The sequence below is a fragment of the Hyperolius riggenbachi genome, chromosome 7 (assembly GCF_040937935.1).
Source record: "Hyperolius riggenbachi isolate aHypRig1 chromosome 7, aHypRig1.pri, whole genome shotgun sequence".
In the NCBI taxonomy this organism is placed as follows: Eukaryota; Metazoa; Chordata; class Amphibia; order Anura; family Hyperoliidae; genus Hyperolius; species Hyperolius riggenbachi.
Genome location: NC_090652.1, coordinates 116,851,536 through 116,875,241, shown reverse-complemented (window position 1 = coordinate 116,875,241; position 23,706 = coordinate 116,851,536). Strand labels below are relative to the sequence as shown.

Sequence of the window (23,706 nt, the reverse complement as noted above, 5' to 3'; positions counted from 1 at the left end):
AACGCTATCAATAAGAAGGAAAAAAGGTGTTTAATATTTCATGCTTTTTTCCGTTTTTACTTTTTAATAATAAACACCGCTAAATAAAAAAAAAACCTATACATTCCCTTTAAAAATTATTGAGGTATGGTAAACTAGCCAAAAAGTTACATACACCTCAAAATAAAGAGGTGGGATGTGTGACTTGCCACATTAAACTGAATGGCAGGGAATCATTTGTACAAATATTTTTACAGAAAGTAACCAATAAAATGTAGCAAAAAAAAAAAAAAATCAAACAAACAAACAAAAACAATACAAAAAAAACAAAGGTTTCTGCGACACTGAATATTACCTAAACATGGGGGCTTCCTGTAGCCAAACACTTGTTACAATTATACATTAAAACAGCATTGCATATAGTTATACACTGTATACGGTCATAGACTTGTATGAGGTCTACGAATGAGATATCACATCCCCCCCTCTTCATATACCACCGTGAGTAACGTCACAGCAGTGCGAAATATTATTGTGCCCCGTTAAAAACCTCACAGACTAGATCGGCAACAGCAAAAGATAAAAGAAAAGGCATCTACTGCCCCTAGGCAAATCATGCCTGAAAGACATTAGTGATTAGATTGTTTAAGGCAGAATTTGTGATCTTCTTGTATTAAACATCAAACCACTCGCTGCAGCAGAGTCGGCCCTGCTCTGCTCCCTCATGCATGCCGGAATGCAACTGTCCTCTCGGAAAACAAATATATAGCATAATACCTTCTTGGACAGGCACAAGTGTGGCTTCCTGCTGCTTCAGCTATTACAGATAGTCACTATAAGCCATCGTCAGCCTATATATATGTATTTATATATGTTTTTATAGATCATATAAAGATACTCTGTACAGACATATTAGCTTATAGATTTGTTATTCAGTGGTCATTCAGAGACATGTTTTAAGGACTGTAACCCACTTTGGTGATTTCCGGGAGTGAGTCCATTGTCCGAGAACCAGCAGATTACAGTTGAGAGGATAGATCGATGACATCTGCTACTCACAGCAAAGTCCATGTCCGGATAGCTGCAGGGTTCTTCAAAGCAATGAAAACCAAAAAGCCAAGCTATGCTCGAGTCTTGCCTGGTCCACCAGGAGCCGTACCATTTATATAGCTGCCCTTCTTGAAAATACTCCACCAAACGGAACAATAAACCAACAGGTCTCTACTACCGATATGGACATATAGTGTTTTGGTTGACTAATACAAATGTGCCGGATGGGAGAAATTTACATAGTGGTAGCCAAACGTGATGCTTGTTCTTCAAGTCTACATTGTCTGGACTTAAAATGAAACAGAAAAACAATGAAAAATAAATTAAAAGGCCAGAATATTGCAGACATCTGTGCATATCCTTGATTTCTCTAAATTCTGTGTTGATGCTCTTCAACTAGTATTGCAGGTATCCCCACTGAAAACTGTATTCCTTGTGAAGCCCAAAGAGGCAACGTAAGTCCAGGGTAAGGTTGGTCCATTGACTTGTATTATAAGATACTTCATGAAAAGCTGATGCGAGCTGAAATGGGTTATTTTTTGTTTGCGATTCTTCTCTTCCTTGTTGCTAGCATGTCGTAAAAGGGATCTCTGCTGATGCTTGCTCTAGAGTAGAAAATAAACAGCAACATAATTAAGGGTTAATCATCATCAGGACTAATAATAGACTTATTTTAAATGCAGCTGTAGCCAAAAATATTATTCTGGTATAGAACATATTGGAAAGCAGTTCGATTCACCTCTGAGCTCATCACTATCCCAACCCAGCCCCTTTTGGCAAGAATTATTTTCAACACCTATCCCTACCAAGAACTGGGTTAAAATTGTTTAACAGGACATGGACACACGGAAGAAACCGGATAGATGTTCATTTTCCAGAACATGAATTGCTGTTCATCACTTTCTGTCTCTGCGAGAGCGGGGTCCACAATTCAGCCCTGGTTAGGGCAGAAACTGAGGTGTATTACCCCCATCCCCCCCCCCCTTCCCAAATGGGCTCAATAAGCAATTAAGACAGAAGAGGGTTTAACCAACCCCTCATTCTAACTAAAGTGTTGGGAATTATACATACACAGTTTGCTAAGTCATAACCAAATTATGCCACCAAAGGAGTTGACCTACTACAGTGTAGCAGAAGGTGCCATATCCCATGAATTCAGCCTTGTACGCAAGCCCGGATTTACATCACTGGAGCCTATAGGCACAGATCTCCTGGCACCGTTGACTTTGCCCTCCATGAACCTACAAACCCCCGCCGAACCGCACTGCAAGTGTGCTCTTCCCTTGCACATCATAGGTAGCTACAGGTACACCCCTTAATATTAGGTAGCCAGAACTACCCTCAGTATTAAGTAGTTAGCGGTGCCCCCAAGTATTAGGTAAAGTATCACAAGTATCACATTGCAAGGCAGAATAGATATCATGAACAAATGATGATGTTGACAGTATTGATGTAGTAGTAATGCAAGGTACTATACATCTTGTACATCAGTGGCTGGATAGTGTACTGCTTAAGGGCACTGCCTTAGACATGGGAGACCAGGGTTTGGATCCTGGCTAGGGTCCGTACCTATTCAGTAAGGAGTTCAAGGCAAGACTCCATAACACTGCAGGGTGGCCTCTGGAGTGCGTCCCAGTGGCTGCAGCCCTTGATCGCTTTGAGTCCGACGGGAAAAGTGCTATACAAATGTACGGATTATTATCATTATTGTTCACAATTTCCATGCCCACAACTTACTGCCTACACTGTGATAAAGGGCAACTGAAGTGATAGGGATAAGAAGGCTGATCTATAAATTCCCTTTTAAACAATACCAGTAGCCTGGCAGCCCGGCATCAGTAGTGTCTGAAGTCTGACTGGATTTGCCACATGCTTGTTTCAGGTGTGCGATTCAGTCAGGGCACCTGATCTGCACACTTTTTCAGTGTCTAGGACTAAAAATATTACAGACAAAGGCTCAGCAGGACAGCCAAACAATCTGCATTATTTAAAAGAAAATAAATATGGCAGCCTCCACATCCCTCACACTTCTGTTGTGCTTTCAGGGCATTTCCTGTGACATGGAGGTCTGCCATGCCTATCTCCATGTCTACAGACCAATAAAATCACTGCTGCTAGCAGGTGAGGGGCTCTCATTTTGTGAGGGGAGCACAAAGCTGTTAGTCAAGGTGCCTATTCAGTTTGCACCTGGAATAAGGGGGCTTCCTGATTGTGAAGGGATTTAAGTATGACAAAGATACTTGCAGGCACCTGGTAACATCTATATTCCAGTTTACAAATGCTGCAGTGTATGACAGCTCCAATGTGAATTAGCAGAGATTTACAATAAGGAAACACTCACTTGATGGATTTTATCCATTCCTCCTTCTCCTCAGGGGTTGGGGCTGATATCCTGTACACAACATGGTTTCCTTCAACCACTCTCCCGTCAGCTTCTGTTTTACAGGCCTTTATGACTTGGCCTTTGTGGCTTGGGTTATACAACTCAAAGCAGTTCTGAAACAAAAAGAGGAGGAACAGTTGTTTGTCTACGCTGAATGAAAACAAGACCATTCTAAGAGTCACAGAATACATTTCATTGTGTTGCAATCGATTTGAAACCATTTACCAGGGTCTCCAGGAAGATATGGCTACCTGACAATCAGGCCTCATAGAAAGACTACCACTTCTTGTAGGCCTAAACCAACTAGCAAAGTGAAGAGAACTCCGATTTTCTAGTTATTTCAATGAACTATTTCCACCAGAACTACGAGTGTTTAGACAAGAATGACATTTACAAGCACAAGACCCAGAAGTCTTACTGGCTTTCGGGGATCCTCAACCTCTCGAATGCTCAGATTCTCCAAAGGAATTATTCCTCTTGGCTCTTTATCCTGGAAAGTTAAAAATGTGATATTTAATTTTAGTAGATCAAAAACAACAACAAAAAAGTTTACTTGATTCAAACGGGTTTGTAACAATTAGCGTGCAACTGGCTTGTTGACCGCTAGGTGGAGCTAAAGGACATGTCTTATGAGAGAAGAGGCGATACATCTTTTATTACAGAATCAGATTGGTACAACAGACGCCTGAACATGCTGCAGAACGTATGCCAATAACACAAAGTACCCATGTGCTGCCTTAAAGAGACACTGAAGCAAAAAAAAATTATGATATTATGATTTGTATGTGTAGTACAGCTAAGAAATAAAACATTAAGATCAGATACATCAGTCTAATTGTTTCCAATACAGGAAGAGTCAAGAAACTCCAGTTATTGCTATGCAAAAAAGCCATTAAGCTCTACGACTTTAAAAGTCGTGGAGAGGGCTGTTATCTGACTTTTATTATCTAAACTGTTCCTGGACTATTTACTTTTTCTCTGCCACAGGAGAGGTCATTAGTTCACAGACTGCTCTGAAAGAATCATTTTGAATGCTGAGTGTTGTGTAATCTGCACATATTATAGAATGATGCAATATTAGAAAAAAACACTATATACCTGAAAATAAAAATATGAGAATATTTTCTTTGCTGCTAATCTTCTAGTAATTATTCATAGTACACAACCAATTCACTATATCATATATTTTTTTTCGCTTCAGTGTCTCTTTAAGTGATTGGGTGGCACTGTAGCTAGGCTAAATCAGAACTAAATAACGGATTAATGGTTATGGTTTCCACGAAACAAATAGCATCACATCTATTTTATCTTATTGTGAACTTTTTTTTACTTTTAAGATCTTATTAAACCAGACCTGAAGCAAACAAAACTTATGATGCAATGAATTGTATGTGTAGTACGGATAATGAATAGAACATTAGTAGCAAAGAAAATAGAGTCATTTTATTTTAGCTTTTTTTTAATAACATTGCATAATTCTGTCATATTTGTAGTTTAGACACTAAACTCGGTCTTTTAAGCTATAAAACAAAGCATAAATAATGACCCTTTAAACTTTCCTGCAGTAAAACCTTATCTCAAGCTGTTTTGTTCTCACCGTTTCTTGGCTGTTTAAAGAAACTCTGAAGTCTCCTAAAAACTAGGTTTTTACTTTAAAAACCTCTTTAACCTAATTGCCCCTCCTAAAACGCTGCATCCCCGCCGCTGACAAAGCCATAAATCACCTCATATTACATGGGGGACATTGCGGGGCTCCTTCCGCATAGAGCTTTCAGCTGCAGCTCTGCCTCTACACGCGTCTATCAGCGCGGATCGCCGCCCCTCTCAGTCTTCCTTCACAGAGAGGGGCGGGGAGAGGCGGAGATACGCGCTGATTGACTCGCATAAAGGCAGAGCTGCAGCTGAAAGCTCTGCCTCCTCCAGCAGCAAAATCCACGACCAAGAAAGTTGTGGATATTGCGGGGGTAATTTATGGCTTTGTCAGCGGCGGGGATGCAGTGTTTTAGAAGATGCAATAAGGTTAAAGAGGTTTTTAAAGTAAAAATCTCATTTTTTTTAGGAGACTTCAGAGTCTCTTTAAAGAGACACTGAAGCGGAAAAAAAATTATGATATGATTTGTATGTGTAGCACAGCTAAGAAATAAAACATTAAGATCAGATACATCAGTCTAATTGTTTCCAGTACAGGAAGAGTTGAGAAACTCCAGTTGTTATCTCTATGCAAACAAGCCATTAAGCTCTCCAACTAAGTTAGTCGTGGAGAGGGCTGTTTTCTGACTTTTATTATCTCAACTGTAAGTGAACTGTTTACTTTTTCTCTGCTAGAGGAGAGGTCATTACTTCATAGACTGCTCTGAAAGACTCATTTTGAATGCTGAGTGTTGTGTAATCTGTACATATTATAGAATAATGCAATGTTAGAAAAAACACTATATACCTGAAAATAAAAGTATGAGAATATTTTCTTTGCTGCTAATCTTCTAGAAATTATTCATAGTACACGACCAATTCATTATATCATATATATTTTTTTCGCTTCAGTGTCTCTTTAAGTGCTTCAGAAAACAGGACTTGAATAGCTCAGAGAATCTCTTTTGCATAGACAACTGAAGTTTTTTTTTGTTATTTTTTTTTTTAATTTTCCTGTACTGGAAAACAGTATGAGACGTTTTTATTTGCTATTAATGTTCTATTTCTTAGCTGTACTACACATACAATCCATTATCTCATAAGTTTATTTTCACTTCAGGTTTGCTGTAACTGGAGGCATTGCAGAGCGCTCTGCTTAAACGGTTTGCCCTAAAAGGTGTCCTCTCATTTCGAAAAGTTGGGAGGTGTGATATGAAATGGTAATAAAGAAACAATGCGTGATGTGGAAAGCTGAAGCACTTAGCGTTATGGTCACATAAGTAATGGCAACCATCTGTCAGAAATATCCAATTTCTTATGATCATTTATCTTTTCTCTGCGGAATTTTCATGACATCTCTTGAGAGTTCAGTGACATAAAATGGTTTTGGGGCGGGGCAGGGGGAGGGCGACTGAGATCACTATAGAGTTCTCTGTATCTTATAGTGACACAGAGGAGGCGGCGGCAAGCAAACCATACATTACTAGCTTCATGAAATGGTGTAAAAATGTAGATTATGATAGAAACCGTTTTATTATTTATTTAAAGGTGTACATTTCTAGTCAGGTCCAGTCCTGTCAGTTTTGTATGTGTTTCTATAGTTGTGTTTACACATAAAACGTGGACAATTCTGGCCCAATCAGGTAAAACTGACAGAAAACGGATGCATAACTGCAGTGGCCTAGCTAAGAAGCCGTGGGCCCTGGTGCAAATTTTACATTGGGGACCCCCCAAGCACTCCGTACATAATTGATATGGCGCACCAAAACCTAACAAGGACAACTACAGTGTCAGAGGTGCAAGAAGGGGATAGGAAACTGTGGGTTAATGATTACTACTGTTCACAGCATCCATAGAAGTGATTATTATCTGCATAGGACCAATAAAGCTAATACTGTGGTTGAGGGTGGACCTCTCTGGCCCCAGGGCCCCGATGCGGTCGCAACCTCTGCACGCCCTAATGCTACGCTTCTGCATAACTGATGCAAAATTGACAAGACAGTGCAGGACCGGACTGGACAGGAAATGTACAGCTTTATTTATTTATTGTATTTATAAAGCGCCAACATATTACGCAGCGCAGTTCATGTGTGAACTGAGCCTTACCGTGTTTAAAATGGGGCCCTGATTGATAATGCAATATACTTGAATTGATTTTTTTTTTTTTTATTTTAAATACAGCTCTCTTGCTCCAATGCCATTAATACAGCCCATTCTTTATTAACACTGAGTGGAAGAATTTGTTGCTCCCTGTAAAAAGCACTTATTGGTAGATGCCTGTGTGTTTGCTTGAGGCAGGGGTCATACTTGTCTTTCAGTTTCTACACTTTGCAGAAAACTGAAAGACAAATGTGACCTCTACCTTACAACAGCTAATGTAATTTATAGAGAAAACTGTCAAATTGCGCAAGATGTCAGTTTTTTTTCTGCGTGCGAAATCTACATTCAAGTGTGACCTAGCTCATTGATTAACATGAGTTCTCAGTTGAAAACAGTTTTTCTGTGCAGAAAACGCGCACGAAAGCTGACAAGTGTGACCCCTGCCTTAAGGTTAAGAACCTGAAGTTGTGCCCTGGTTAGAATTCAGGTTCAGATGCATGAGGTGCCTACTTGCACACTGATAAGCATAAATAGAGTATGGACTAAAGATGAAAGGAACAATTGTATGTAGCTTGGAATTGGGCCAATCAAATTCACTTCCTCCTGTTCCTGATTGGCCCTAATACTCTAAACTGATAACATGACTTGAGCACTGCTTGAATGAGCATTTAGGTGCTGTAGCAGTCAAATAAAGGCACATCGTCATCTAGAGTTCACTCTTCAATCACAGGATAATAATTCTTTGCTAAAAGGTCAACTCACCTGGGCTGGGAACTACCTGTCTGAGAGGGGCTCAAATTCTAATGGGCCTAATAAAGCAAGGCTTTGGAGTCAGAGCAAATTTGGGTACCTGGAGTCAGAGTAGGAGTCGAAGGTTTCATAAACTGAGTCGTCGGATGATTTTTGTACCAAGTCTTCAGCCCTGGTAAGTATTCGACTAAGGAGTCGGACCAATTTTGGGTACCTGAAGTCGGAGGTTTCATAAACTGAGGAGTTCAAGTCGGAACATTTTTGTACCAAATGCACAGCTCTGGTAAGTATTAGACTAAGGAGTCGGAGCAACTTTGGGTACCTGGAGTCGGAGGTTTCATAAACTGAAGAGTCAAATTATTTTTATACCAAATCCACAGCCCCGGTAAGTATTAGACTAAGGAGGCGAGGAGTTGGAGCCATTTTGGGTACCTGGAGTCGGAGTCGTTGGTTTCATAAACTAAGGAGTTGAAGTCGGAATATTTTTGTACACACTCCACAGCCCTGTAGTAAAGTCTACAGTTTGTGGGCTAGTGCAAAAGACCGCTTCGGAGTGCTTTTCAGATCGCCAGCGCTTTAAAAAGCGCTCGGCTACTGAAACCCTAAGAGGGTGTTCCCACAGCAGAATTCTGATTTTTCTAAAATCAAAAACCTGCTGCAGGTAGCATTTTCTGGAGGGATTTAATTTGAATGAATGAGCAAAAAACACTCTGAAATTCCCTTCACAAAATCCCTATCGCAAGGCGCTACTAATCGCATTAGCTGTTTTGGTGTGCACTAGACCGGAGATGGAAGCCAATTAAGTATATGTTTGGATTGTGGATGGAAACTAGAACACTGAGGCTTCTTTCCCACTAAGACATTGCGCTAGATGCCACGTTAAGGTCGCATCATGTGCCCCTAACGCAACGCATAGTGGGGTTGAAGCTGGACGTTACATTGAGCCGCGTTAAGCGGCTCTTCATGCGTCCTGTGATGCCGTGATGCGTACTCTTGGACGCATGCGGCATCACGTGTTCCTGCCAGCCAATCGCCGCACAGAGCGGCCGCTCCAGAAGTAAACACTGCACATCACTGAGTGCAGTGAATATTAATTAGCCATGTGCCTGGCTGAGGAGGAGGAGGGGAGACCTCCTCCTCCAACATCACTGAGCATGTGCAAACAGTGTAACGCGGCTTAGCTGCTTATAGCGTACAGCATGCAGCACTAACTTGACGCACTGCGTTACAATGTAACGCAACGTGGGCACTGTGAGACTTGAGTGCTGCAAAGAGAGTGCAAGCACTTATCCACTGTGCTGCCCATATATACATCTGAACATACAGTATAGTATAGGTGATTGTTAAGCGATAACCATAGAATTTTAAGATTAACCTATTACAGAAAGCTTACAGGATTTAAGCCTGATGAAGGCTGCAAGGCTGAAAGCTTGCTTATTCTTATTCTTTTTAGTTAACCAATAAATGGTATCATCCTGATCTAAAATGTCTTGCTTTTACTGATGGCCAACACGGTACAATACCCTACTGCTCCTATTACAGAGATAACTGTTGTGGTTTCTGGCTAACTCTCAGCAGAATGGTGGACCTGAATTCTTGCACAGGACAGAAGGAAAACCGGAGAAATGCACAATGTATGTATTTAGAGAGTTTAGCCTGTCTAATTCCCCCTCTGTGACTAATCACAACTGTAATTTGATCCCTCATCTGTTTCAGCTGGCTGCCTCAGCAGAGCAGCTAATATGTAAACAAAGGATGTTAAACCTGTGTCTGCTTCCATAAAAGTAGGAAGTAGGCGCACTGCAGATTTATTGCAGGATTTGTATCAGCTGCAATGGATAGTGTAATGGTTAAAGCGGATCCGAGATGAAAAACTAACTATAACAAGTAACTTGTCTATATATCTTCTCTAAAATTTAGATCGTTTACACAGCAAATCTAGCTGCAAACAGCTTTAATAGAAAATTATTTCTTCCTGTGATACAATGACAGCAGCCATGTTGTTTGTAAACATTACACAGAGGCAGGCTTATCTGTATCTTGAGTCATCAGCCTAATCCCCTCTCCTCCTCCCTCCTCCCCTCTGCCTCTGAAATCAATGGCTAGTAACACCTCCTCCTCCTCCTGCCCAGACTGAACTCCCATGAGCCCTTGCTACTGCCAAGGCTCTCTAAAAACCTGTGGGCGTGGATTATTTAGTTTATAGGGAATTCGAGTATTAAAACAAAAAAGTATTTGGCTTGAGGAATGCCCTATAAACAATGGGAAAGGAACACAATTATGCAATGAGTAAAAGTTCACCTCGGATCCACTTTAAGGGCTCTGCCTCTGACACAGGAGACCAGGGTTCGAATCTCAGTTCTGCCTGTTCAGTAAGCCAGCACCTATTCAGTAGGAGACCTTTGGCAAATCTCCCTAACACTGCTACTGCCTATAGAGCGCGTCCTAGTGGCTGCCGCCAAAAAAAAAGCGCAATATAAATGTTCTGTTTGTTGTATCATGCTGTTGCTTATCTTTTAGAGCAAAGAGGAAGTTCTGAATTAAGGTCTGCTTTAAGGAAGACATCAAAGATAAAAGCTTGCAATAGGTAGCCCATTACTGTACTCTGTGATCTATAAACAGTTCATAGTGATGCAGACAGTCACCTAGGAAACACACCTATGTTTCTGTACACAGCTACAGAGTTTCCACTAAACATCTGTGTAAGGTCATCTGTGTGTAGGAAGCTGCATTGCGTCAGGTCAGACTTTCCATATGTATGGAGGCAGGACACTAATCAAAGCAAAGCACTTCTCTCTGCAGTCCACAGACCTCAGTACATGTGGGGCACTCAACAGCTGCAACATAATCACTACATGGGCAGCACACTCTTTATTTTGTGTCATCTTGCTCATTAGAACTAGAATGTTTGCCACTAGGCTATGTATTATTTATTTGTAGGTAATCTTCAATAGACAGGATAAAAAATATGGAGATTATACAGCATATATGACATATATACACTTGTTGTATTGTAGAACATTTTGGATTACTTGTGTTGTACTTCCTTTGTCTTTTGTACCGTCTTATTTATATTGTACAGCACTATAGAAGATGATCGCATATAAATCTATAATAATTATCAGTATCCCAATTACATCGCTAACCCTCAGCTTACTCCAAACTAATTTGCAGTTTGTATGCAGAGTGAATCTGGTCCAATCAACTCACTTATTTTTAACCTTCGCTTCTCAGGACTCTAACGTGAGGTAGTGAGACCGTGCACAGCTCTTCCATTCATTTATTTTTATTTGTTTGTTTGTTTGGGGGGGGGGGCAGTCAATCATGTGAGGTATTTTATAACTATACCTCCCTCTCTCTGTACCAGCTCATAATTGCTTTAAAGCCGCATCTACACACGTAGATGCGGCCGCGACTCTCCTTATCAATCGAGCCGCATCAGCGGCTCGATTGATAAGATCCGACAGGATGGATCTTGCTTCCGCCGATTCCCTGCTCGCTCCCCGCGAGGGGACAATGGCAGGGAATCGAGTGGAAGATAAGAGGCGCCGGCGGGGACGAGCGGGGAATCGAATGCGGCGCACGCGCGGCGAGCGGGGACGCGCAAGAGGCCGCCGATCGCCACAACATCTCCCCAACATCTCCCCGTGTAGACGGGGCTTTAAGGACACCTGAAGTGAGAGGGATACGGCTGCTGGCATAAGTATTTCCTTTTAAAGTGTAACTGTCGGGCATAAAATCAAAAATCAATTCTTTATTTTTATCTGGTAAACAAGTAATAAGGGTGCTAACCAGGCAATCCAAAAGTTAAAATTGCTATTACTTTTCTTGTTTATAAATGATCGTTCCCCAGTTTACCGGACTCTTATTTGGTACGTTGCCGCACAAAGGAAGTTGCAGGGCATGCTGGCTTTTATTTATTTATTTATTTTTGCTTCTGTACAGTAGTTAAGTCTGAGGGGAAATAAAGAAGCAAAAAAGACAACCCAGCATGCCCTTCAACTTCCTTTGTGCGGCAACGTACCAAATAAGAGTCAAGTAAACTGGGGAATGATCATTTATAAACAAGAAAAGTAATAGAGATTTTAACTTTTGGATTGCCTGGTTAGCACCCTTATTACTTGTTTACCAGATAAAAATAACGAATTGATTTTTGATTTTATGCCCGACAGTTACACTTTAATCAATACCAGTTGCGTGGCATCCTGCTGATCTTTCAGGCATCAGAAGTGTGTGAATAAGGCCCCGTTCACACTTGCGGTTCTCTGCCAAACGGACCGGATGACCTGACCGGATCCGGATCGGAACCGTACGGTTCTGATCCGGATCCGGTCAGTTTGCATCAGGTGTTCATCAGGATGCGATCCGGATCCGTTTGGCAAAAGATAGTAGAAAAGGAATAAAAATGTTGGGGTCTGGGAGGTCAGTAGAAGGTGGACCTGTGGAATCAGGCCCTTCGCTGTTTAGCACTCACCTGCACCTCCGACATACTGCCAATATCTCCAGCACGTTTAAAATCACTGCTGCTCCACTCCAAAATGCTTGCCCATGTGTCCCCATCCAAAATCGCCGCTTCAATACGCATAGGAAGTGGGGTAGAACATCCGGATTTTTAGCCAGTGTGTTGTGCGCTCTCCGGTTCTCATTGGTTTGTATTGGCCGGATGGTGCAGTCCGGCTCCGCTCCGGATACGGCTGCCGGAGGAGCCGGACCAAAAAATAGCGCATGTTGGGTCTTATGCCGGAGTCCGGATCTGGACGAAACGGACGCATGTGAACGGACGCATAGGCTTTCATTGCTATGCCGTGCGTCCGTTCCGTCCGTTCTGCAAGCGGTCCGGCTCCGGCACGGCGATTCCGGACGGCGACCGCTAATGTGAACCGGGCCTTACACACCTGAAACAAGCATGCAGCTAATCCAGTCAGACTTCAGTCAGAAACATTGGATCGGCATGCTTGTGCAGGGTCTATGGCTAAAAGAGGCAGAGGATCAACAGGACAGCCAGGCAATTTCCATAGTATAAAAGGAAATATATATATCACTTCAGGTGTCCTTTATGCCCGGTACACAAAATGCAATAACCCATCAGATAGATGGGTCGATAATTTCCGACAGATCCGATCAGATTTCCGATCATTTTTCTGATCGATTTTCTGATCACGTCTATGCAAATCAATCGGAAATCAGATCGGACCTGTAGAAAATCATCTATTCAACCCATCTATCTGACGGGAAATTGCATGGTGTGTAGCAGGCTTTAAAGAGTCTCTGAAGTGAGAATAAAACTCGCTTCAGAGCTTATATATAGCAGGGGCATGTGTGCCCCTGCTAAAACGCTGCTATCTCGTGGCTGAACAGGGGTCCCTTACCCCCCAAATCCCTCCTTGCAATATCTACGACCAACTTGGTCATAGATTTTGCTGCTGCTGGAGGTAGGGCTAACGGCTGCAGCCCTGCCTCACAGCGCGTCTATCAGCGGCGCATCGCCGCCTCTCCCCCGCCCCTCTCAGTGAAGGAAGACTGAGAGGGGCGGGGAGAGGCGGAGATACGCGCTGATAGACGCGTTGAGAGGCAGGGCTGCGGCCATTAGCCCTGACTCACCAGGAAGAGATCCCCGGGGCACCACAGGTGGGATTTGGGAGGTAAGGGACCCCCGTTCAGCCGCGGGATAGCGGCGTTTTAGCAGGGGCACACATGCCCCTGCTGAATATAAGAGCTGAAGCGAGTTTTATTCTTACTTCAGACTCTCGCTGTGGCTGGAGATTAAAAAAAAGTCATGTTGTAGGTGGAGGTAGAGGTGGTCGGAATATGGAATATTTCTTACAAACCGTACACACACAGGCTCAGAACAAGAGTGGTTTTAATCTCAAGATCTTCAAAGATTTAAGACATGACTCATTTTTTGGCCTCGATGGGGACAGACCTATGCAGGTGTCGGTTGGACACTTACCGTTGTGTATTCAAAGTAATAGAGGCAATTATCAGTCAGGATGAACCATCTGCGTTTCCACGTTTTTACTCTTCCTCCTGAGGACACAAAGGAGCGGAGCGTTAAGAAATACTCCTACATCAGGCTAACATGGTAAAGCCAGTCAGATGCTGCAGTACTAATCTGTCACCTTGTGGGATTCTAGCCTCCTTTGAAGCAGACCTCGTGTAAGATCTGCACAACACCCAGTTATTGAATTACAATGGCAGCATCAACTCTGGATCTTCAAATTGAACATGTGTTTTTGGTTTGTCCGACACATTCTTATTACAGAGTCCTCACAGTCTCTGAATCATAAACTCTTCAGGTGCAAAGAGAATTTGAATTGAATGTGGCATTCATCAATAAGTAATCTTTAGTCTTAGAGGGGGAGAGGGTGTTGGGGGGGGGGGTGAACCATTTCTCTATGGGTTTCGGTCTATTTTTACAAAGTATCAACATTTTTCATCTAGTCATGTCTTTGGCTGCAGGGTTCAGCGAGAATGAAGTTCTACATTGTGCGTGACCAAAACCTGAGCAGAGCTCTGGAATATATCCAGGAGGTCTCCCAGCAGAGAATCTCAGGAACATTTTTTGTTCGGGGATGAAGTCATACATTATCACAATTAGCTGGGGCATACTTAATGCAGAATAAGTCTTAACTACAAGGCACCTGTTTCACATTTCATGAGGGGGTGAAATACTCTTTAACCATTTCTGCTTCACAAATGAGTCTACACAGGTCTTACATAACCATACAATCATTAACATAAAACAACAATTTCAGGTTTATAAAGAAAGCCAATGCGAGCCTGAAACAAACAAAGGATGTTTGGACACAACAGTGAAGATGACAGCAAATTAAGCAGCCAATGGAAACGCAGACCAGGAGCGTGACTTGTAAGCATGGGTGTTCAAAAGCCATGGAAACTCATGCTTCTTTGCCCATTGCTCGATACCTTAGAAATCTGAGGTAACAATGCTTTGCAGTTTAAAGTTATTTGAGCTCTGGCAATTCATATTGAGAGTTGCACTTCCACAGACGCAGAGGCCTTGGGCTGCCTCTTATTTATTTAGAAGTTGAAACTTATCCTTATAGTTCATTTGTAATACTATTTATTGTTTTTTGTTTATAATATTACGCTCAGTTTTAAAGCCTCCTGGCGGTCGACGATTTTATGCCTAATGGTAATTATGAATCCATTATCCATGATTTAAACGTCATTATGGCATAATGTCATTACAGATCATGTTGTTAGAACATATTCTTGGAAGAGACAAATTGCATTATACACCTATGAGTCACCATGCACAGCCAAGCTACGAGACCCCTACAACGGCCTGTTCACCTGCCCTGAATACTGATCCAGCAGGTCTTGCTCATGACAGAAATGTCGGTATTTCTTCTTCCAGACGCAGTAAGCACAGTATTCACATTACCACTGAAATGACATCATGTATAATGTGCCGCTTTATACTGGAGCTGAGATGAATTAACCTGAGAGGATAAGGAAGGCGCGTGTAACTAATATGACAATCCACTGAAAGAGGAAGGTTTTATTGGTTGCGACCTGTAGAACTGAGGTCCAATGTGATTAATTTTAAGGCATTCCTGTAGCCATCCACTCCATTTAGGCAACCCCATTGACCTTTTGTTCTGGGAGAAGCCATTTTGAGAGTTAACACAAGAATTCTGTACATACAGCCTATCATTTCACTAACAACTAGTGACATCACTGAGGAATGAAGAGCAAAATGGCTGCCTCTGAGGTACCTAGTGAGGTGATAGGCTGCATCTTTAGGCTTTTTAAAGCCCTATCTCCTGCTGGCAGTGGGGACCGCAATCTCTGGAACCAAAGCTTTTATTTAAAAAGTGCTTATTTTGTTATTTTAATGCAATATCCATTTTCAGCATAACATTTTTTTTTTTTAATAATTTTAAAGCAGATCCCAAGCCAAGACACTGAATATGCCCTCCTGACTGGACTGAAAAGTGCAAAACGCTTGCCCCTTTAATCAACAAAACAAGATATGAAAACCTGAAGTGAAATAAAATCCCTTATGATATAATGAATTTGTATGTGTAGTACGGATAAGGAATAGAACATTAGTAGCAAAGAAAAGAGAGTCATTTTTATTTTCAGTTATATAGCTTTTTTTAATATTGCATCATTCTGTCACAATTGCAGTTTTAAACTATAAACTGATAAACCTGAACTGTCCTGCAGTACAACCTTATAAGTTGTCTCTCACGGTTTCTTTGCTGTTCAGAAAACGGGACTGTATTTTACCCATGTTGGGTCTGAGAGCTCAGGGAAGCTCTTTAGCATAGATAACAACTGACGTTTCTTAACTCTTCCTGTACTGGAATACAATATAAGACTTTTCATTGCTACTAATGTTCTATTTCTTATCTGTACTACACATACAATTAACAATTCATTATCTCATAAGTTTATTTTCACTTCAGGTTTGCTTTAATACAATGTTCACCCAGTAGATGAAACAGAGCTAACGCCACCAGTATCACCACACTACAAAACTGAGTACGCCTGAAACTCTTACTTGAGCACAACAAAATCATAACTAATAATCACCTGTAGATCTATGGCAATTTTTCTTAAAGGGAGCTTTAAACTGCACAAAATGCAAAAATGACATACTTACCTTAGTAGAGGACAGCCTGTGGCTATTCCAGAGGCTTCCCTCAATTGTCCTGGACCCCACCAATCCATCATTGAGACCCTTGAGGCATATCTGGTGGTGGCTTGTCAGATTAGTTCTTGTGGCTGTGCTACCGTCTGCAACCACACTGAGCATGTGCGAGTAGGGTCTGTGCCTGCACAATAGTATGGCTTTTTCCTCCATGCACTTTATGCTACAGCACGGGTGCAAACCAAACTCTACAGGCGCAGTACATCCACTTTTGCACAGGGACGAGTGCAGCCGCAAATAAGAAGAGAGTCTCACACAGCAGTAGTGGGGTTGAAGAGGACATGGTAAGCTTCTGGAGAACACGTATCTAGTGTTAACGTGTTTTATCACTGGTGGTGACATCTTTAGTTCTGCCAGGTGATCTCCACGGATTGTCCGTTACTGAGAGTTCTATGCACAGAGGGAGATAATGCTTGCTTGGCAGTTGGAAAAAGCCGTTATTTCCCACAATGCAATGAGGTTCACAGACAGGAACCTGTCAGGACCATGGTCATGACATCACATTGTGGGAGGGGTTTTATTACAATATCAGCTATACAGCCCCCCCTAATTATCCATTTGAGAAAAGGAAATATTTCTCATGGGAAAGGGGGTATCAGTTACTGATTAGAATGAAGGCATCCTTGGTAACAGTTCCCCTTCATTGCTTACATAAACCAAATAGAATTGTCCTTCTGTTTTATAAGCTACATTTGGAATGATGGTAGCCATTAACGACGTGATCTCTTTTCTTTCCGAAACATCGGATATACAAGACCCACTGAACAATTATAAAAACAAGGAACACCAAGAGTCCCAATAGTGTAATATGTACTGGTAAATGGTTACTAGATAGAGTAAATATTAATACTCACAAACCAGGGTTACCATTAGGCAACCACTGTAAAGGCAGGTGGGGAGATTTTCCTGACCTCACTCAGGAATAAGAAGTCGCTCTCTGTAGATGAGAAAAAGGAAGTTCAACCCTCTACCCAGGGTGGTCTCAATCTCATGCAGGAGAACAGAAGCGCCAAAAGGATAAAAGGAAGCTAAATGAGCTTAAAAACCAAATTCTTGGTAAATCGAGGAGGTAGTGGTGGACTTACCTCCTCCAAGTAGACACACAACGACTGTAGTAAAGACAGTCAATATATTTTATTTATGAACTCCAAATATGCAACGTGTTTCGCAGGTTTGATTCCGCTTCATCAGCCAATAACAATGGAGCAATAGCATATGCGGTCAGTAGAAGAGCCAGGCACCCCACTGAACAATTATGCACATATGCTAACGCCTGAGAAATGATTGCAGATCAAATTAACATGTCAACTTCTAGACTAGGCCTCCAAGTCACATCAGTTATTCCTATTTAAAGTATGTTAAGCCACAGCGGCAAAATGGCTGTCACATCCGCAACCTATATTAATGTAAGTGACCAGCAATAATGGTTTCCACAGAGAAATCAGAACTAGGCTTCTAAGTGAGATGAGGGAAATGAGAAAAACAGGGATCCCGCCTGAGGGCCTCACGGCCTCTCCTTGATTGAGACATACTTGCATTTCACTCCTTACCTAGAACACACTGAAACAGATGTGAAGACAAAAACAAGCCTGTCCTCAAAACAGCAGGAGCCACCCCCCCCCCTCATCAAGAGGGGCCGTGTCAAGGCCTGTGCTAGGTGTTCAGGCACACTGAGGGTTAATTCACATTGTGTGGTAAAAGTAATCAGAGACTGGAAGGGCCAGGCTATAATTACTTCAACATAAGAGGAAAAAGGAACAGCGCTCTGCCTATATAGTGCAGGCATCTAATTACAGGCTACAGAAATACAATTGAAAAATGATGGAAATTCACAATGTTGGACGAAAACTGCTGTCCTTCAAAAGCTTATATTGACATTCATAGATAAAGTGGTCATATGGCGATTTGTGGACTTTTGTATAAAAAAATGAGTAAGGAAAGAATTTCTCTGTAAGTGATAAGCATTAAAGGGAACCTGCAGTGAGAGTTATATGGAGGCTGACATATTTATTTCCTTTTAAACAATACCAGTTGCCTGGCAGTCCAGCTGATCTTTCTGGCTGCAATAGTGTCTAGATCACCCACCTGAAACAAGCATACAGCCAATCTAGTCAGATTTTAGTCAGAAACGTATTAGAGGCAGAGGATCAGCAAGACTGCCAGACAACTGGTATTGTTTACAGTTAAATAAATGTCAGCCTCCATATCACTCTCACTTCAGGTTCCCGGACCTATGAAAAAATAAAAAAAAAGTATTCCCGAAGTTCCAAAAGTCAACTGTGACCTGGTCTGAAAATTTAACCTGTGTAAATCTTTTTTGCCAGATTTAATAATACCGATGGAAGGAAAGCTGGAGCAAAAGCAAAGCAGAAATCCGAGTGACCAATCAGAATGCCTGATCTGAGCATCTGCTTCACTACAGCACTAGTATTGCTCCACTATTCCTCGGGCTGTTTGTAATGTTTATGGCACAAGTTTAAATGAAGCTTAAGTAATCTCTTCTACCCACTAGAGCTGTGTCAGCAATAATCAGCCCTTTCTGTTGTTTCTATTGTCCGGGATACTTCCAGCCAAGCATAAAGGCCGTCATTCCATTGTGTCTCTGCCTGACATTCTAGCATTCCAGACAATCTGATTCCTTCCCAGATTTTATGAGGCAAGTCCTAAAACTAGCTATAAAACACCTCAGGGAATGTCACAATTTTATGCAGCTGATAACTTCTCAAGGGTATACTTTTTTTTTATACAGTATAAATTACAAAAGTTATTCTGTCTCAATACAACCCAGTGAAACCTCCTGGACTTCTCTAAAAGTGACCATACACTAGATTTTTTTCATCGATATCCAGACAATTTGATCATTTGATCAAAGCTGCTAGAAATTGAAGCTGCAAACTATTCCTAAAAACTATTTTGGCAGAAATTGATCGATTTGGTTCATTGCGTTGGATGGAAGTTTTCACTCTATTGGCAGAACATAATTAGCAACGTTTGTTTTCACTATGAGCGACATATGCAGCAACGATTACAATTACCTTTGCACTACACTCTACCCGCCATGTCTTCTTCCTGTCTCATCTCTCTCGAGGAGCTGTGTCTCATGTGACAAACACTAGAGGCTAAATACTAGAGGCCTCTAGTGGATACATGAGACATGTCACAGTGCCTCTAGTATTTGGCTCTTGTCACAGGATACAGGTTCGCTGAGAGAGAAGAGACGAGTGGGTGGACAGATAAGCTGCCTACACTCTGCACAGCCCTGGGAAGGTAGGATCTATCTGACTGCCATCTGGAGTTGGGAAGGAATTTTCCCCTTTTAAGGCTAATTGGCTCAGGCCTTTTTTTGCCTTCCCTTTTAATCACCTGGGATATGTGCAGGTTCAGGATGGCGTTTTATTTTTTTATTTTTTTCCAGATTTGACAGACGAATGTCTTTTTTTCAACCAAACTAAAGGTGGCCATACACTTTTAGATTTGACAGGAATCTATCAGACACACAAAAGGAACAGATTTGCAATATATTTAAGAATGAAATCTATTGAAAATCGATCGAAATGCATTATTGCACCATTCGATCCATTGCAACTCTATGGGCCATCGATCTGCTGCCAGCAGCCGATCGACCTAGATTTTTCATCTGGACAGATCGGGCAAATCGATCGAAATTGGTTGGAAACCGATAGTTCATCCTGCTGCATCACAGTAGACTACAGAAGTGTGATCAAATTTGCCAAGAAAATCAAATATACTTGTAAGGGAACTATTAGGTTATTGTCAAGGACAGTGTTAAGAGTAAGCACAAAGATCAAAACAAATGCTTGGTACACACCTTCAATTTTGATTGCCCCATCACTGAACAATTTGAACACCTCCATGTATTATGAGAGTTTACCTACCCAATCTGCTCATACCGGAAGTATTCAAAATCTATTAACCCTCATACTACAAGGAGGTGGTAAAATAGGCTGATCATTGGCCAATCAAAATTGAAATTTTGTTTCAGGCTTTACCCAAACAGTTGTAGTTAGTGAGGGATTGAGGTTAGGGTTAGGCATATGTCAGGGTTAGGGCTGTGGAGTAGAAAAATCATCCGACTCCCAACTCCTCAGTTTATGAAACCACCGACTCCAGGGACCCAAAATTGCTCTGACTGACTACACAAAACTTGCAGGACTATGAAGTGGGTACAAAAATCATCCGACTCCTCAGTTTATGTAACCTCCAACTCCACAGCCCTAGTAAGGAGGTCAGTATTAGGCATAAGTAAGAGGCAACGATTATAGTATTAGCCTTTGGGGGATATAGTGAAAGTAGGTAATTAATCAAGGGTCAAAAGAAGAGAAAGTATACATTACAGTGTTGAGTGATTTAGAAAGTCCATGCAGTAACCATTTGACATAGTATCTGGTTTTCAGCAAAACATGATCCTGGGGCTAAATACCAGATTTGTTTTTGGAAGACCATATTCTTCACCAAGATCACATGGAGCTGAAAAACCATGTTTGAACAATATATTCAATTGACTTATTCTTTGAAGGTTCTATATAACGATACACTGTAATGTTTCCTATTACTATACTTTCTTTATTAAATGCATAAATGTTAATAAAGCGCTGGTAAAACAGAGGCTTTAAACCTATGTGCCACATTTCTGCGGATCAGCAGCATAGGTGACAGTCTGCTCTTTCCTGCTCACAACAGGGATATGTGAGGCAGCAGGCTGGAGTTGTACTTTGTACTGGTTGAACTCGATGGACGTATGTCTTTTTTCAACCAAAATAACTATGTAATTATGTAACTATTTCTTATGACAGATTGGGATGCATATGATGTACTAGCCTAGCAAGGCCAGCAGTCTATCACAGGGCTTGTTACTTGCTTTCTGCCAGCACTACTCAGCTGAGGCTGGTCAGGTGCTCACAGGCTAGCATCAGTTCTGGAAAACTAGGCCAGTCAACCTATCCAGCAAAGCCAAGCTGCCCATTACAGATTTCCAAATAGCCAGTCGTCTATGCATGCTTACTGCCCAATACTGACAGGGCATGATGAACATTTCACGCTTTATCACTGTCTATTGAAAAAGATTGGGAACCACTTTTGGTAAAACAAAAATATGAAAGGTAACAAACAATTGCTTTGTTATGTGTAAGACTACAGAAAGCAGTTTTCCTCCTACACAAATACAACAATAGAAGATATCAGTGTTTCATGGAAAATATCAGAACCAGAATTTTTTTTTTGTTGAAAAATTTGAGTTTCCCATTTCATTGTTTAAATTTTAACACACAGTCCCGTATAAGTAAGGGTTGACACTATATCCCTGTGATGCTAAAACATGTCTACACCTTAAAAAGGCGTATTCATAAGGATATAATTTTAATGCGTACACGGCACTTTGCCACCCAGTCACTTTGCCACAGGGTAAGCTGTATGGTGGCTTTCCCTGCTGCCAGTGAAATTCCAGGCGGCGTTAACTATTCTCCCTCCAAGTTGTAGCAACTTGGAGGGAGAAGTAATTCAAGGTCCGGGAATCGCTGGATCCCTGAATCACCCGTGTGCAGACTACAGACTATAGCACTGCTGCTATACCAGGGCTGTGGAGTCGGTACAAAAATCATCCAACTCCAACCCCAGGTGCCCAAAATAGCTCCGACTCCAACGTCTCGACTCCTTAGTCTAATACTAACCAGGGCTGTCCAAACTCTGACTCCTCAGTTTATGAAACCACGACTCCAACTCCAGGTGCCCAAAATTGCTCGGACTCTACAGCCCCGGCTATAGCCTTGCCGAACTCAATCTACTGCACTGTCCCCTGTGACCAAAGTAGTGCCTATCAAACAGCAAAAGCTAGGTTATCAAAAAATGTTCTCGTTACCACATTATTCATGAAACATCTTCTTACAAAAAAAAAAAAAATTGCTCCGACGAAGGCCTGAATTCTTCTTCCCCAGGTTTAAAAAAAACAAGCCCCAGAATAGTCACATTCTGTGCACTGTACAGAAAACTCTACTCTACTATAGGGTTACACATTATTGATCGTTGTATATTCCTCGCCCTGGGAAGTATCGGAAGTGAAAGACTGCTTAGGAAAACACAATTAATCTAATGCATAGAACAGGTCACTGACTGTCCAAAAGAATCATGTGGGCTCCATCCATCTTGTAGGTCACCGGCTGCCAATCCCCAACTCTGCAGCATAATTACACTCCAATCCATCAGAGATTATTGTTTTAATATAATTGGATCTTCGATTAAAGTCCATGCAAATGAAATAAGGGCTGAAATTAATCACTGCTGTGCTAGATTACAACTGACCAAGGATGGATAAGCTTAACTTCCTGGCCAGGGTGGTGGAACTGTACCAGGTTTAATATCCATTAAAAATTCCAATGGACACATTTCAACATCAATAACATTTGGGAAGGTTATCATGTGGATTAGTTCGTATTAAGCCACTCTTGTTTTTAATTCACTACTTGACAACGAACAACTTTTGAGGCTCATAATTCATAATGGAAAACAGTTTCTGCATACACCTGGATAGGCACCAAGATCTTAACAGCTGACAATCAGGAGAGACTTCTATTAATATCTACATCCAGGGTTCCCTCAATACTTCAATTTGCCCAACCAGCCAAACCCACCATTGTCCCCCTCCCATACATAGCATTACTGTAAACCCCTTTGTTAAGGTTACTCCTCAAAAGCCTGAAGTACCATTTCATAGGGGCAACTGAGTCACTAGCAAATAGTCATTAAGCATAGAAAGCAGTTGATGCAATTAGTCACTGGTGCTAGTGACAAATTTCCATAGCTGGGATTCTTTGAGCTCCTTTAAGATGTACTGAATTCTAGTTGCAAACTAGTTACATGGCCAAGTCAGCCATGTGATATGGACCCCAGAGCTGAACCTGGTTGCAACTGGTTGAAGCCCAACCCTACTTAACGCCCCACTCTTTCAAATGGTGTCCAAAACCTACTTAACGCCCAAATTACCGTTCAACTTATCATTTGCACTGATAACTCCAATCTAACCTGATCCTGTCACTAACCAAATCCTAACATTTGTAACTACATAACTTAATATACTACCCTTACCCATGGGGAATCACAAGGCAGAAGGCATCCACAT

General features: G+C 41.6%; 1 protein-coding gene across 3 annotated transcripts in view; it reads right to left on the bottom strand.

The window, feature by feature from the left end:
* Positions 1 to 825: 825 nt before the first annotated feature.
* Positions 826 to 23,706, bottom strand: part of CYTH3 (cytohesin 3) — a 207,332-nt gene continuing 184,451 nt past the window's right edge. For all 3 annotated transcript variants that reach the window (XM_068244560.1, XM_068244559.1, XM_068244561.1), the window contains exons 10-13: positions 13,842 to 13,918; positions 3,831 to 3,902; positions 3,371 to 3,525; positions 826 to 1,634 (exon numbers count right to left, since the gene is read on the bottom strand). In XM_068244560.1, the coding sequence (XP_068100661.1) occupies positions 1,562 to 1,634; positions 3,371 to 3,525; positions 3,831 to 3,902; positions 13,842 to 13,918 (377 nt within the window). In that variant the 3' untranslated portion in view covers positions 826 to 1,561. The remainder of the gene's footprint in view (positions 1,635 to 3,370; positions 3,526 to 3,830; positions 3,903 to 13,841; positions 13,919 to 23,706) is intronic.